The sequence below is a fragment of the Scomber japonicus genome, chromosome 7 (genome assembly GCF_027409825.1).
Source record: "Scomber japonicus isolate fScoJap1 chromosome 7, fScoJap1.pri, whole genome shotgun sequence".
In the NCBI taxonomy this organism is placed as follows: domain Eukaryota; kingdom Metazoa; phylum Chordata; class Actinopteri; order Scombriformes; family Scombridae; genus Scomber; species Scomber japonicus.
In genome coordinates this window covers 25,292,060-25,306,182 of record NC_070584.1, presented here as the reverse complement: position 1 = coordinate 25,306,182, position 14,123 = coordinate 25,292,060, and the positions used below count along the sequence as shown (strand labels likewise).

The following is a 14,123-nucleotide window of genomic DNA, read 5'->3' as shown; positions in this document are numbered from 1 at the left end:
AAATGTTTGCATTTCAGGGTTGCAAATTTAATTTTTTTAATTATTGGTTGTTCTGCCAAATCATTTGGTCTATAAAACATTGGAAAAAAGTGAAAAAGTACCTAAATTTCCTAAAGCCCAAAGTGCAAAACAGTCCAATCCCCCACAACCCAATTTAATATGATGTTAAAAACAATTAAAAGTATCAAATTTGAGAAGCTTGAACTAGATAATGTTTGACATTTTGCTTGAAAAAGGGAAGGGAAATCACCAAGCTTATAATAAATAAGTCAAGGTAGTGTGTAAGAAATATAATTCTATCCTTATTATAATTATGAATAAGTGAGGCACACCCTCTAGGTGATCACAAAACAAATTATTTCCCCAACTGACAGCAGGCAAAAGACATAAAGAGACTGAGTGGCTTTGTGTAAATATTGACAGACTTCATGGTTTATTAACAACATATCTGTGATAAAACTGGCTCTGTGAAATAGACAGGTTATAAATCACTCATGATCATAAGGAAGGTATTGAATTCCTGAGCTGGTAGTTACAACACTATAACAGAAGTTTAGTTAGATATATTTGTTATTTCACTCCCTTTTTTGAGCAACCATCACTGTGGATTGCTAAACAACAGCTGGTCTATAAGCACAAAATGGCATCACTGCTGCTTACTGCTGATAGTAAGTGACTTGGTCTATTGTTTCAACCGCCTGGGGAAAAGACAGGGAGCTGTGTTGATAAAAAAAGAGGAAAACTACCATCTTCCTGCACTGAAAGAACACGGACATGAGGCTTCTGTAAGACAAACAGAGTGGGTGGTTCCCAGTTATCACATACAGCCTTGCATTAAAGGAAGTGAAAAAGAAATTCCCCATGATAAAGACAATAGTTTATTAGACTAGTGTGAAAATCCGTTGGCTTAGGATCATTGAACTCTGTAAATTCACCCTCATTTGGCTTTTGATCGAAGCAGAATTTTATAATCAACATCTGTACCACAATGTAACTAGATATCGCACAGTGAGTCAGAAAAACATGTCAATCAAGTGAAGTTGAGTAGTTTGAGGTTAGAGTGAGACAAAAACATTATATGTATCATGACTCTGAGGGGAATTCCACAGTAAGAAGCTACAGTATGTACCCTTTGAGGCAAACATACTAAGGACAGGTGCAGAGTGACCTGTGGTTTATCAGACATGACTCAAAGAGTGCTTGTATTATTCAAAACAGTGTTCTGTGAAAGTGTGATTCATTTCAGTTTAATGACATCATCAGTCACAGTAAAAATGGCCTTTGATCTGTGAAATACTGATATTAAATATTGAAAATTACCTTGACACTCACCAAAACAACAATGACTTAGCATTTCATACCAAAACGGAGTCACTGGAGTTAAGTAATGTCTTCAACTGTTCAGTTTAATCACACAGTAATGGAACAAGGAATTAAGTGTCTCTTTTTGTGTTATCAAAACCCAAATTTGGCCATATCTTTAAACTATATATAACATAAACTGATGAAAAATACATTTGTTTTAGCCATTTAGATAGATATTATTATGGTTTCATATAGTATTACACAATAGGACAGAGCTGTAAACTTCCTATGTAGACTTAAAACTAGTCCAATGATAAGTATTTTAGCTCCCTCTGTTGACAACAATGTGGATCCTTCATATTGACTATCTTGCACTTCAGCCATTGTTTCTACCAATAGGTCAATGTTGATCCACACCCCTATAACCTGATAAAGTAACACTGTACTTCACTTTACTAATCTTTTCCTTAAAGTTTTATTTAAAGTTTTGGGATATGTTTTGGTGGAAGGTTCATCTGTATTAGCGTCATCAGGTTTGACTATAAATAAGTCACAAGACAGGATAGGAATGTGGAAAGTTTGCTTTGTATGGTTTATGCTTAATGAAGCTTAATAGGCCATGCTATGAAGAGACCTATGTAATAATGAGCTAAATTCAACTTTAAAATTCATATCAGATGTAACTCTAATTTTGTGAATGTTCCTGTTTTGTTATAGTATACTTGAAAGTTTCACAGCTGAAACTGATTTAAGGACCACTGAATTGTCCACAGCACAGACAAATAAAAGAACATGAGCATTTAAATAAAAAAAGATATCATTTTATTTGTCATAATATATATATATACATGATTACTGAGGACGATAATAAATTACAGGTTAATGTTTCTTGTAACCTATACTTTAATACACAACAGATAAACAGTTTTGTAACAGAGCATAACATACTGACACATATATACATGTATTAAATAAGAGCACATTTACAGTACAGGCATCTAAAAGAGCTTTTTTTTTTGTTTACATACTCACGTTTCTCCGCATGCTCTTTCGTCCTCTTTCTTGTTCGCTGAATGTGCTTCAATCCGCTGCATTAGTGTCAAGTTGGCAGCCATCCTTCAGTTATCACAGTACTGTACCTTCGATGGGGACAGCATCAGCACTGTGATAACTGAACCAGGGCAGCCCGTCAAATCTAGCAGTCTGAGACTTTGCTCCATCTGTCATCCAACCATCAACAGGTACACAGACAAAGTTTTTTCCTTTTGCATCTATAGCAGCTTATTTAGTAGTATCTCATACAAATCATGTATAACATCCAGTATTTTATTTGTTTTCTGTCATTTTCAAGTAGCATACAATAGATAGGTGAATCTACTGAGTAAGCCAGTTGTGCAACCAAACAATTTATTTGAAGACATTCAATGCAGTGTGACCAGTGGTTACAGCAGGAAAATATAAGATAAGTAAAAAATAACTAGCTCATTTGAACCCTTTGGGAGTGAAAAGGATAGATTACAGACAGTATATTTCAGAGATGGTGAGAACATGAAGAAAATGGAAAAATGTGGTGATGTTAAAATGGTTCTTAAGTTGGAATTGTTCAGAAAAATCTTAACTAGGTTTCCTTGATACTACTTAGTCAGGCTAAGATATTGTATCTGTTAATGTAGGCTTGTATGCGTACATTATAGGTTTCACTATTTGTCCAATCAAAGTGGTGCAATTATTGATTCTCTCTTGCAAATGACTCTATTGTTCATTATGTGATGAAACAAAATAGTGTTATGGATGTGGTGATGCATGAAAATAATGCATCAAATACTCAATAGTATTTGTTAACTTACAAAACTAAGTTGTATGATCCTTTTTTTTAAATCACCAAATAATTCAGCACTAAAAACATTATCTTCTGGTGAGGCCAAAAGAAAATCCATTCGACATATGATTTATGTGCTAGAAAATCAAACTCATTATGTTCACTAACCAGTTTTTTTTATAGTTCATAATCATATTGATGCAATCTCTTGCCTACCTGTGAACACGGGTGAGCAGTTAATAATGTACAAGCGTGCACATGTGGAACTTGAACTGAACTCAGTGACCTACAGCATGTGAATTTGGCGACTGCAAACAACATTGGACAGAGGAGGAGGGTGTTTGCTTTTCACCTTTTGTGCATTTTGTAAATGTAACTAGTATGTATTTTGTATACTGGAGTTCTCATCTCATTAAACAAGTAGGCTAGTAGTACAAGGATTTATTTCCCCTCTATCCTCTAGCACTGGTGGAGACAAACTACTGAAATATTATTATTATCATTATTGTTTTTATACCAACCACAAGGCCGAGTGACGTCAGACTTGTTATGATTCTCTTCGCGGGCTCCGCCCCCCTCGGCGCGAGAAGCCTCTCCAGCAGTCCGGTCGCGTCGCTGGCCGACGTCGCGGCTCCTCCTCCTCCTCCCCAGTGAGTCCGCCCTCTGCACTTCATGTAAACAACTCCATTAGCCCCGCTGCACAGGGCACTGGCCAAAAATGTTCGTGTCAGACGTGGATATAGCAAAGCAACATGTGCAAAAAACTAAACAGGGCGGAGGACAAACACACGTAGCACGCAACGTTTGCTGTCATCGGTGACCATATAACCGTCTCTGTGACGAAAGCACATCCATAATGCAATATTCCCTCAATGTAAATAATTATGGAATGGCTTGTAGCCCTCAAACTGTGAGCGTTTCAATACACTCATCAATGGCTTCGATAAACTGGTGCTGAGGAACAAGGACAACAGCGATAACTGAAACAAGAAAGGTGCCTCTGTCTGTTGCTGCTTTCTACAAATAAACAAAAGTTAAACAACACCGTTATTTATGGCATTACATAATATCATACATACCTGCTCTAGGGGGGCTCAACGTGCTCTTTGAAACGCGACTAAAGGCTAAATATAAGTGCAATGTTCGCACTGAATATTGTGCAGCCAAACGTTAACGCCCCAGCATTGCATACACACCCCTTTTCTGGGTAAAAACAAACAGCATGCTGAAGGATCCAAATATAAACATTTATTTTTAATTACATTCTGTCTGTATTAGATGCAGATATTAGGATCACTTACCTGTAATTTTCCCGTTGAATTCCCCGTGTTTACATGAATATTTTTAATGACGCAGCAAGACCACACAGAGCAACGTGATTGTCGCCATTTTTTGTTGTTATTGAATTCTCCAAAGCCATGTGACAAAATGATCATGGTTTTAAAAAACAGTCTTCCGGGTGTGGAGATAAAAATTAGTTGCGTTAGGCTAAAAAGGGATAATCTTCCGAGTTGTTTGTCTGATGGATTAGTGTGGGTTACTCCACTGACTGAAGACTGAAGGCTGTGCGCAATACTTGACAGCTCAGGGACGCGCTGCCGCCGCCGTATGGCTCTCAACAAGTACTCCTCCCGTCCGCAAATGTTGTGCGGAATGACAGCGACTCATGTGCTTCTGTGCGCCTGTTGCCAGGAGTGCACAAGCATAAGAAAAACATACGAACTATACCTATACGTGAGAGGAACGCTGTCAACAAGTGGTGGAATCAAAAAATAGCCCACTATACCCAATTAGTAATAACACAACTATCTTATTCATTACAGAGTCTTCATATTTAAAACAGTTTTTATAAAGAAAATGTGGCCTTACAATAAGCTAAATCAACCATCCATAGTGTAATTATACTCAGACAAGCCTCATTTTCCTTCTTCTTCTTTTTTAAATGAGTGACGTTGTTTTAGAAAATCCCAGTGACAAGCCTCAACATGGAGACTTACTGGAAGTCAAGTCAGATGATCTGATTTTTCATGAAATTCTTGGCAGTAGCAGGACAAACAACTTTTTATATTTGCCCATGAGTCAGATTTTTGTCTTAAAGACTAACTTCAAATGGTAACTAAGGGGGTGACTAAGGTAGAAAGAGGGCGGAAGGAAGAAGAAAACCTTATTCACATAAAGGCATTCCCCAGAAAATATGTTGCAATAGGGTTTATTTTTATTTCATTGTCTTGCTGGCATTGCATTTTTGCTTGCCAGAAGCTGACATGCTATTCTCTCTCTAATTATGAGTTATGACTGTCATAAATTCTAAAAACAAAAACAAAAAAAACGCCCTCTTGTTGTTGTTGTACTGCTTCAGACAGACGGACATACAGATAGATAGATAGATAGATAGATAGATACATAGATACATAGATACATATGCATATTTCCTTTTTTTATAAAAAAAAATACAAACGAAGATAAGTCAGTGACTCACAGTTACAGATTACATGAGTGCATCAGTATTGTATATAAAACTACAGTAACCAGATCACACCGCGAATCAACCATCCGCATTTTTTCTGGATGATGTGCGCAGAAAAAATAGGGCGTTGTGGAGACGCTCTCATTCATTCGCAGAGAAAAGTCTGTGTTCTTAAAGACGCAGACGGGCGTAATGTATCCATTACGGGACCGAGAGAAGAAAAAAAGGGAAAAGGACGTTTTTACTCGGTCTGAGTAACAGAGCAGACAGGAAAGCCCCAATGCGCGCAGAGAGTGGGCTCTGCGTAAAAATCCGAAGACTCCAGAAATAAATTGGAATTTACTTTGGCAATAAATTCTCGGACCTCTATTATCGCTCATGCGTGCAACTGACTAACAGTATTTAATTCGTCCTCTTGCACACGAACAGGAAAAACTAACCTTTTTGCATCCCGGAGGTTGTAGCAGCCTGTTTTTGAGGAAGACATGGCCAAGTTATTCCGAGCTGCTATCATGGGTCCTCCAGGATCAGGGAAAGGAACGATATCCAAGAGGATTGCGCAAAGCTTTGGTCTGCAATATCTGTCCAGTGGCCACTATTTACGAGAGAGCATAGCAGCAAATACAGGTAGGATACAGCTGTTCATCTGCAGCAGCATGGACGTCAATATTGTGTTTTCAACAGGAAGAACTGCAAAAAAAAGTTGCTAGAAACTCGTATTCAATGCTGCATGCGTAAATATGACTGTTTTCTGCTGCCAGTATTATTATAATTCCGAAAAAAATGAGTCATAGCTAAATAACAATAATAATAATAATAATGAAAGTAAACATTATGAATATGACTCAAGAAAGCTATCTACTCCACAGTTGTTTCCTAGAAGCTCTTTTTACTATAAATGTCCATCCATTTATCCACACACCAGAGCACGAGACATTTGGATGACATTAAACCTAATTTCTGTCTTTTTTATTTCAACCCAATGTAGAGATTTTAGATCTGTTCAGCGACACAATGCTTCAGTGTTAGTCCAGGTAAAGCCTCGAATTAAGACTTTTATTAATATTATTTGTCTTAGATTATATCAAAACATTCATGGCGTCTCTTAACTTCCTCATTACAACTGCCCAACTGGAGTCCATTTGATGCCCAGGATGTGTTAAACTCATACACACTGATAATAAAATTGGAGTTAAGTGCCGAGAGTTTAAGTAAAAACGTGTGCATTTATTTTAATTTTGGCTATTGAAAATCATTTTCAGGAATTATAAACCAGTAAATTCAATTTTAATGAATGTGCGACTTGGCAAGGATATTCATGAAATTATCCATATCAAGCTCCAGAGTTTCCAGTTAAATTTTAAGTTAATTATACCTTCAAAAAGAGATAATAGCTTCTCTTTGCTTTCACTCATTGAGTTGTTGGAGTACAGATAAAGTAGGAAGTGTGGGTTTGCAGTGATAATTTTCAAACTTTTCATAATCCTTGGTCTGATAGTTACATTAATAATGTTTTGAAGTTGTAATTGGACAGCATTTTATCAAGGCTCTCTCCAGACTTCTGAAGAAGGAAGCAGAAGTGGACATGCATTGTCCATCTTTACCTGTTTATCTGTTATGTATCAGAGGCAGGTGTGTTGGTGAAGACCCACGTAGAGAGAGGCATGCTGGTGCCTGATCATGTGATGACCAGACTGATGCTGCCCAGACTGGAACAAATGAACAACCACAGCTGGCTTTTGGATGGTGAGAAAAATATTGTTTTTGTTTTTATTATAGTTCATTCTTTGTACCTGATTCCACTGATGTAGCAGAGTACCCCAGCAGGAACCTCCAACTTCTGCCTTGATTATCTATCCTGAGGGAATCTGTTTTTCATAATGCAGAGTCATGGCCAGTTGTGGGAATTGTGAGCCACCCCTTAAATCTGACTGGCCACCTCAGGTCCCACCCCCAAAATCTCAAGACCGATTAAAGGCAGAGCCATCAAGAATGCATGTTTTACACTTGTGGATTTATAGAATTATGGTCTCCAAAGTGCCATATGTAGTGCGTCCTTTACTTGAGACTGTGGAATAAGGAAATGGAAAAATACGCTGAACATTATCCTACAGTGCATCTGTGAATAATTAGTACTCTAGAGTACTGAAAATACTACCAGCAAGTCCATATGTGCTCTCAACTGTTACTCAGCTTACAGTAATTACATTGAGGATTTTCATTGAATTTAGGTCAAATCAAAGATTAAGTAAGCAAGTTCTGTGATCTTTATTACAAGTTTAACAATTTATAATATATTCACTTTGAGTGCCAAGCTTTTCCTCAGTGAACTTTGTCACTGAAAACATTTAGCAGGTTAATGAAAAAACAAGGTTTATTTATCTCTGCTTATGATTACCACATGCAACTTATGAGACCAAGTCACTATAAAGTGAGTTTGTGTGCATGATACATACAGTTTCCCATTTTTGACTTTTTCCACTCACGCTTTTCATTTTTCAACGTACATATAGAAAAGCAGTTTTGCCTGGCAGTGGTCTCAGAATCAATCAATCAATCAACCAATCAATCTTTATTTGTGTAGTGCCAAATCACAACAAAGTCATCTCAAGGTACTTTACACATAGAGCAGGTCTAAACCGTACTCTTCAGGTGTAATTTTAAAGAGACCCAACATTCCCACATGAGCAAACACTTGGCGACAGTGGCAAGAAAAAACTCTATTTTAACAGGAAGAAACCTCAGGCAGAACCAGGCTCAAAGTGGACGGAAAACTGCCTTGACCGGTTGGGATAGAGAGGAGAGAAAGGAAGGATAGGAGAGAGAAGCACATTGAAAATCAACATTGAAGTTAGAAGCTCCAGGGCAGGAGTCAGACAGACAGAAGTGTGCTTAGTTAGGAATTCATGAAATACAAAACTGTGTGTTCTTTCTCAGGGAGATGTTATAATGTTATTTAGTAACATATTTGGTTGAGCACATTAGTAACTTGTGTGAGAGCTGGAGATGACAAAATTATCACTGTAGATGATTGTGGCTTTTTCAAGGATAAATATTATCTATCGTTGAGCCTGCGGCCAAACATGAAACAAACTGATCAGGTTCAAACCTGATCACCTGATCAGGTTTAAACCTGATCAGTAAACAAATATTTTTCCCTTAGCAAGAGAAAAGGGCATCCATTCCAAGGTTGCGTACACACACAGACACACAGACACACACACACACACACACACACACACACACACACACACACAAGTTTATCTAAGTGACTTTTGGGGATTTTGGCCCCATTTGCACAAGCTGTCACCAATCACCTGATCTTAAGTCTGGGTTATGTGCCTGAAAGTGACTTAAGTCACATCCTCCCACCCACACACATGCATTTATCTCAGCTCATCATGTTCATCTCATGCCTACTAAAAAGCCTGGTTATTTGTGGCTAAAGTGACTAAAATAAAATCAATTCTACACTTGTTAATATACACTCTTCACCAACTAACACAGGCTAACACATCTATGCATTGATACAAAACAATGCAGTATATATTTGACTCTTGCCTTCTCGAAACCTTTGATTGGTGCTTTCCTGTCACTCAATTGTGGGAGGGAAGCGTGATGCTTTGGTGGTTAGAGAGATTTAACACCACTTTATTGACCAAACAAGGGAACATACAGAACACTCACAGAAGGAAGCAATGAACTGTGGACAAGCCTAACGGCATGCACACCGAAACTTTGACATAATGAAAGGTTGAGATAATTAATGTACATTAAAACTCTCTTTGAGAGCTATCACCGGCCATGCTGAAGTGTGCTTGAGCAAGGGATTGAATACCTATCACCTCAAGTGTTCTGGAGATCACTTTGACCTCTGACTTCCCCATAGAGTAGGGCAAGATGAAACCGTTTTATATAGGTTAATCAGATAAATAATTCAATCTAAAATGTATAAAAGTAGAATTCAAGACTACACTACCAGCAGTGGTAGTACTTCTTCTCTGTGTCTACTATTGTTTTTAGCCACAGCAGCAGTGTGGCTCTTTAGAGATGACAATGTTGGTCAGTCTGCTTGTTGGTCCACCACTGTGGGCCAGACTGAAACATCTTAACAACTACTGGATGGATTGCCATAAATGTTAGTGCTGGTGATATCCATTGTGCCCAAAGGATGAATCTTATTGACTTTGGTTTTCACCGATCTTCCACCAGCAGGTCACATTTGTCATTATTTGGACATTTGTCCAGTAAATATCTGCTAGATGAATGGGCACACTTTTTTTTTACAGACAGTCATGTTTCCTGACTCTGGTGACCCCTTGACTTTCCCTCCAGCGCCACCAGGTGGTTCACATTTGTGGTTATGTTTAAAATGTCTTGACCACTATTGACTGGATTACCATGAAATCTAGTGCATTTATGTTTCTTAGAATGAATTATTTGATGATCCTCTTGTCTTTTTATCTAAAGACTAAATAGTATATGGAGTATGGAATTAGGACACAGTGTTAGGCCATATTCAGACCAAATCAGGCAGCATGGGGGACTGCCACAGTTTTGAGCAGAGGTTTGGACTTATTTATGCCCTAGAATTTTAGTGCTGTGAAACAAACAGAAAGTATAATTTTTGCCACACCACCTTATTTGGTCAGCCTTACTCTTCTTGTTTCTACTGGTGGTCCACCCAGGTCAGTAATGGAAAGCATTGCTTTTTACGTAACATAATCTAGTTATGATGTTATGGCTACAGACCATCTAATGGGAAAACTTGAAACAGTTTGAGTCCAGCCAGGTTTACATACTGTCAGCTACAGATTTTTCATTTAAATTGTAAATAAATGCAACTGGCTTGAAATAATGTATTATTTAAGTACATATGTTGCTGTTACTAACTCACAATGATAACCAGAGCTTGAAAAATGTATTGAATGCAGGGTACATAAATAAACAGCTAATACTGGATAATGATGGCCTCACAGCATCCCACTCCCATTACATTTTTTCTAGGTTTTCCGCGGACACACGCACAGGCCCTGGCCCTAAACAATTTGTATCAGCTTGACTTGGTCATCAGCCTCAACATCCCTTATGAGACTTTGAGGGAGAGACTGAGTGACCGTTGGATTCACCCAGGCAGTGGCAGAGTCTACAACATGGGCTTCAACCCACCACGAGTGCAGGTTTGAAAGTCTTAGTTTATAAGTGGCATAAGTTGTGACAGTAGAGTTACAGTGCTTCAAAGTTTTTCTCCTTGCCATTTAGAAATCTTTATTGCCCCTTGGGGACAACTTTTTCCTTTCTAGTTTCTCCCCCAGAGGATTTGTGTCATGTGATTTGAGGCTGGTATGGGTTTAATGTCTTGCCTCAGCAGGGTGCATGCTTGTCAGAACGAGAGATTGGAACCAGATGGGGGACAAATCTCTTGTTCACATCATCACTTTCTGCAAAACCAAGCTGTTTGTTACTGCACTTGCACTGCCACAATTTACTAATTAACTATATCAAAATTCTTAGCTTACTCAACTCATCAGAGCTGTTTGGCAGCATTTTTTCCTTTATTGTGTAGTATACAGAAAAGAAGACAAGAAGAATGGATGAGGTCTCATGTAACAAAGAAGGCAGGGCGAATCAGGATACAACTGGGATACAAAAAATCAGCTTGGAATCTGTGTTGTACTTTATATCTTTATATAATACAAGTGCAATGATTATTGATAGTGACTGTAGATAATGCATCAATCTGCAGCGTGATTTATTGTGTTCAAATTAGTTGTTAACTGTTTTGTTATGTGTTGTAGTCTCCTCTGTTATACAATTTTCCGAGCACTGCCTTGTTTTGCATTTGTGACATTGTTGTGCCTTCCCCAGGGTAAGGATGACATCACTGGGGAGCCACTGATTCAACATGATGATGACAAGCCAGAAGCCCTGATGGCCAGACTGAGACACTACAAAGATGTGGCCAAGCCTGTCATAGACTTGTACAAGTCAGTAAATGCTTCCCTTTCCGATAGCAAGTATTTAAGTATTTATTCAACAGTGATATTATATTCCTTCTAACCATTTTGTCAAAGCACACCATAACTATCAACTATTATGTAACAGAAGATTTATATGATGATAGTCTTTCTGTCATTTCACAACTACAATAATAAACTTAGTTGTGCTCTCATTTCTTCACTCAGGTCACAAGGAATCCTGCATTCATTTTCTGGTACAGAAACAGATCGGATTTGGCCTTATATCAACTCTCTTCTCAGCACCAAGATGCACACACAGCCGTTAGATGCCTGCCAATCTCAGACACCCTGACACCACTCAGAATGAAAAGACCACAGGGAAACATCTAGAAGGTGAAAGTGATGATGAGTGATGTTTCTACATGCTGGACTTGGCTTTCAGATTCCTCATTAACAGCAGGATTTAGAGAAATGGACAAGGACACTGATCAAAACGTAGTCATTCACCTTGTTTTAGATATCATAAAATGCTTTTTTACTTTTATTTGAAGAGCTTTATGATAGTGTTGATTTCTGCATTACCATAGTAACGTAGTAACGTGTTAGGATCCTAGTTGCAAATAGCAAAACTGATCATCTTGGTGATTCATGATGATTACAGAAGCAGACAACGATTCTTTACAAATTTAGATGTTTATTTGCGGCTGTTGTGACATACACTGAATAGAAACCACAGCTCCTTCAAGAGAGGTGTGGCAAAACCAAAGGTTAAAAGCAAAAAATGACACATTATACACAATGAGATATTCCCTTCACAGTACAACTCTCCGGTACATTCATTCATTATGAACCAGTGACAGAGGGGTATGTTAGCACCAAAAATATTAAACCAAAAACTAAAATATAAAGTATCTTATCATGAAAGGATTGGCTGTCAATAATGGAGGTCTACGGCACAAAGGACGATATGTTCGCCTTTGGATACACACACAATCCAAGTATCTAAGCATCTAAGTAGGATCAATTCATTGTTGGTTTGGCCCTGAACATTGGATTTGTTGAAAATAAAAAATAGCAGCTTTATCCTTTAAATGCAGCCTCACCATTGCCTTAATTGAGAGATTGATTGAGAGCATTACTGATATTTTACATTGTGAATGGTATCATTTGGGTCCATTTCTTTTCAGAACCTGTACATGCCTATGTGCTGTTTGTTGTATGAAAAGTCAGCTGTTGTCACATATATAACTGTCTCAGAGAACCAGTTTTTAAATATTTGGCTTTATCAGCTCGGTGTTTCTAGAATATATTCATTTCAATTTGCACTATAGAAACTGCTAGTCTTTACTTTTTGTGCTGGAATGCTGCAGAATGCTATGCAGTCTTTCTTAGACTGGTACAAGCAGCCTTCACAGTCACTCTGTGGCTGGGATGAAGGCCGATGCACATACTAAATAGTGCCTATAATGGTGTAACATTCCTTTAAATATAGATGTGGTTGCCTTGAAATTTTGAACTTCAAAATGCCAGAGATAATTGTTTATATGATGTAATGTTACATATAAGTGAGACAACTTTTCAGGTTGTTTGAATGTATAAATCATTGTTGCAGGATGAACAACATGTTTAACTTCATCGTTAAAAAAAAAAGTTTTTTCTAAATATGGTCAATTAGAGATAAAAGATTCTCAACCAATAGAAACAAAATGTCACTTTGCATTTCACACTCACTAGTGACCAACCTGTGCAATAAAGACCAACAAATACATTTTAATTTTATTTTATTTTAATACTGGCCATGTATAGTTCTGAAGGTTTTTCTTGCACCTTTATTCATTATGAAGAAACAGACACTAATTGCCTAACACACAAGTACAACATTACCAATGTTTCTAATCTAATTTGTGGTATCAAGTTTTTTCTTCTTTTGGTGGGATTTTTGTTTTCTACATTCTAGGGATAGAGGTACTAGCTGTACAAACTGAACCTTTGAAACAATTTTGAGTTGACTTGGCTATCACAGATGTGAAGATAGGGACACCAAATATACCAAAAAAGAAGCACCATGACTGTTTCAAACATTCCTATTACTGTTACAGAAACTTAGATAAGATGCCTATGTATGCAAAATGTCAGCAAATTGTTCATGCTCATGGTGGAAGTATGAAGTTGAAGTTACAGATAATTTACACATTGTTTTTGTAGTGAAGAACAGATTGATCCCTGAATGCCCAGACTGTGCTGCTGAATTAATGGATGTGTGATGTGAATGTGACCACACCTCACTGCTGTTGTCCCTATTTTTTATATACAATGCTGTCCAAACATGTTACATTCCAAGAAGAATAAAACATTTTTCATCATGTTTACTTTTACTATTTTGTATTTGATTCCATAGTAATCTCACGGTGGTAGAGCAACGTGCACACACCTGCAGTGATTAATGACTGTGACTAAAGGCACTGATTTGATGCATTAGGGTGCAGATAGTCATTATTGTTCCAGCTCTGCTGTAAACACTTTCTCAGTGTAAGTATACTGTAAGCAAGAGGGCAGTGTAACCACAAAAAGC

At 37.7% G+C, this 14,123-nt stretch overlaps 2 protein-coding genes across 2 annotated transcripts in view; one reads left to right on the top strand and one right to left on the bottom strand.

Annotated features, from left to right (window-relative positions):
- The window catches only part of jak1 (Janus kinase 1), a 53,303-nt gene extending 47,189 nt beyond the window's left edge, over positions 1-6,114 (bottom strand). The window contains exon 1 of the mRNA XM_053323125.1: positions 6,032-6,114. The gene's annotated coding sequence lies outside the window, so the exon portion shown is untranslated. The remainder of the gene's footprint in view (positions 1-6,031) is intronic.
- Positions 6,077-13,916, top strand: ak4 (adenylate kinase 4). Its single transcript, XM_053323127.1, has 5 exons — positions 6,077-6,218; positions 7,218-7,337; positions 10,599-10,771; positions 11,460-11,578; positions 11,777-13,916. The coding sequence occupies exons 1-5, from the start codon at positions 6,077-6,079 to the stop codon at positions 11,901-11,903; spliced, it is 681 nt and encodes a 226-aa protein (XP_053179102.1). The 3' UTR covers positions 11,904-13,916.
- Positions 13,917-14,123: the final 207 nt, after the last annotated feature.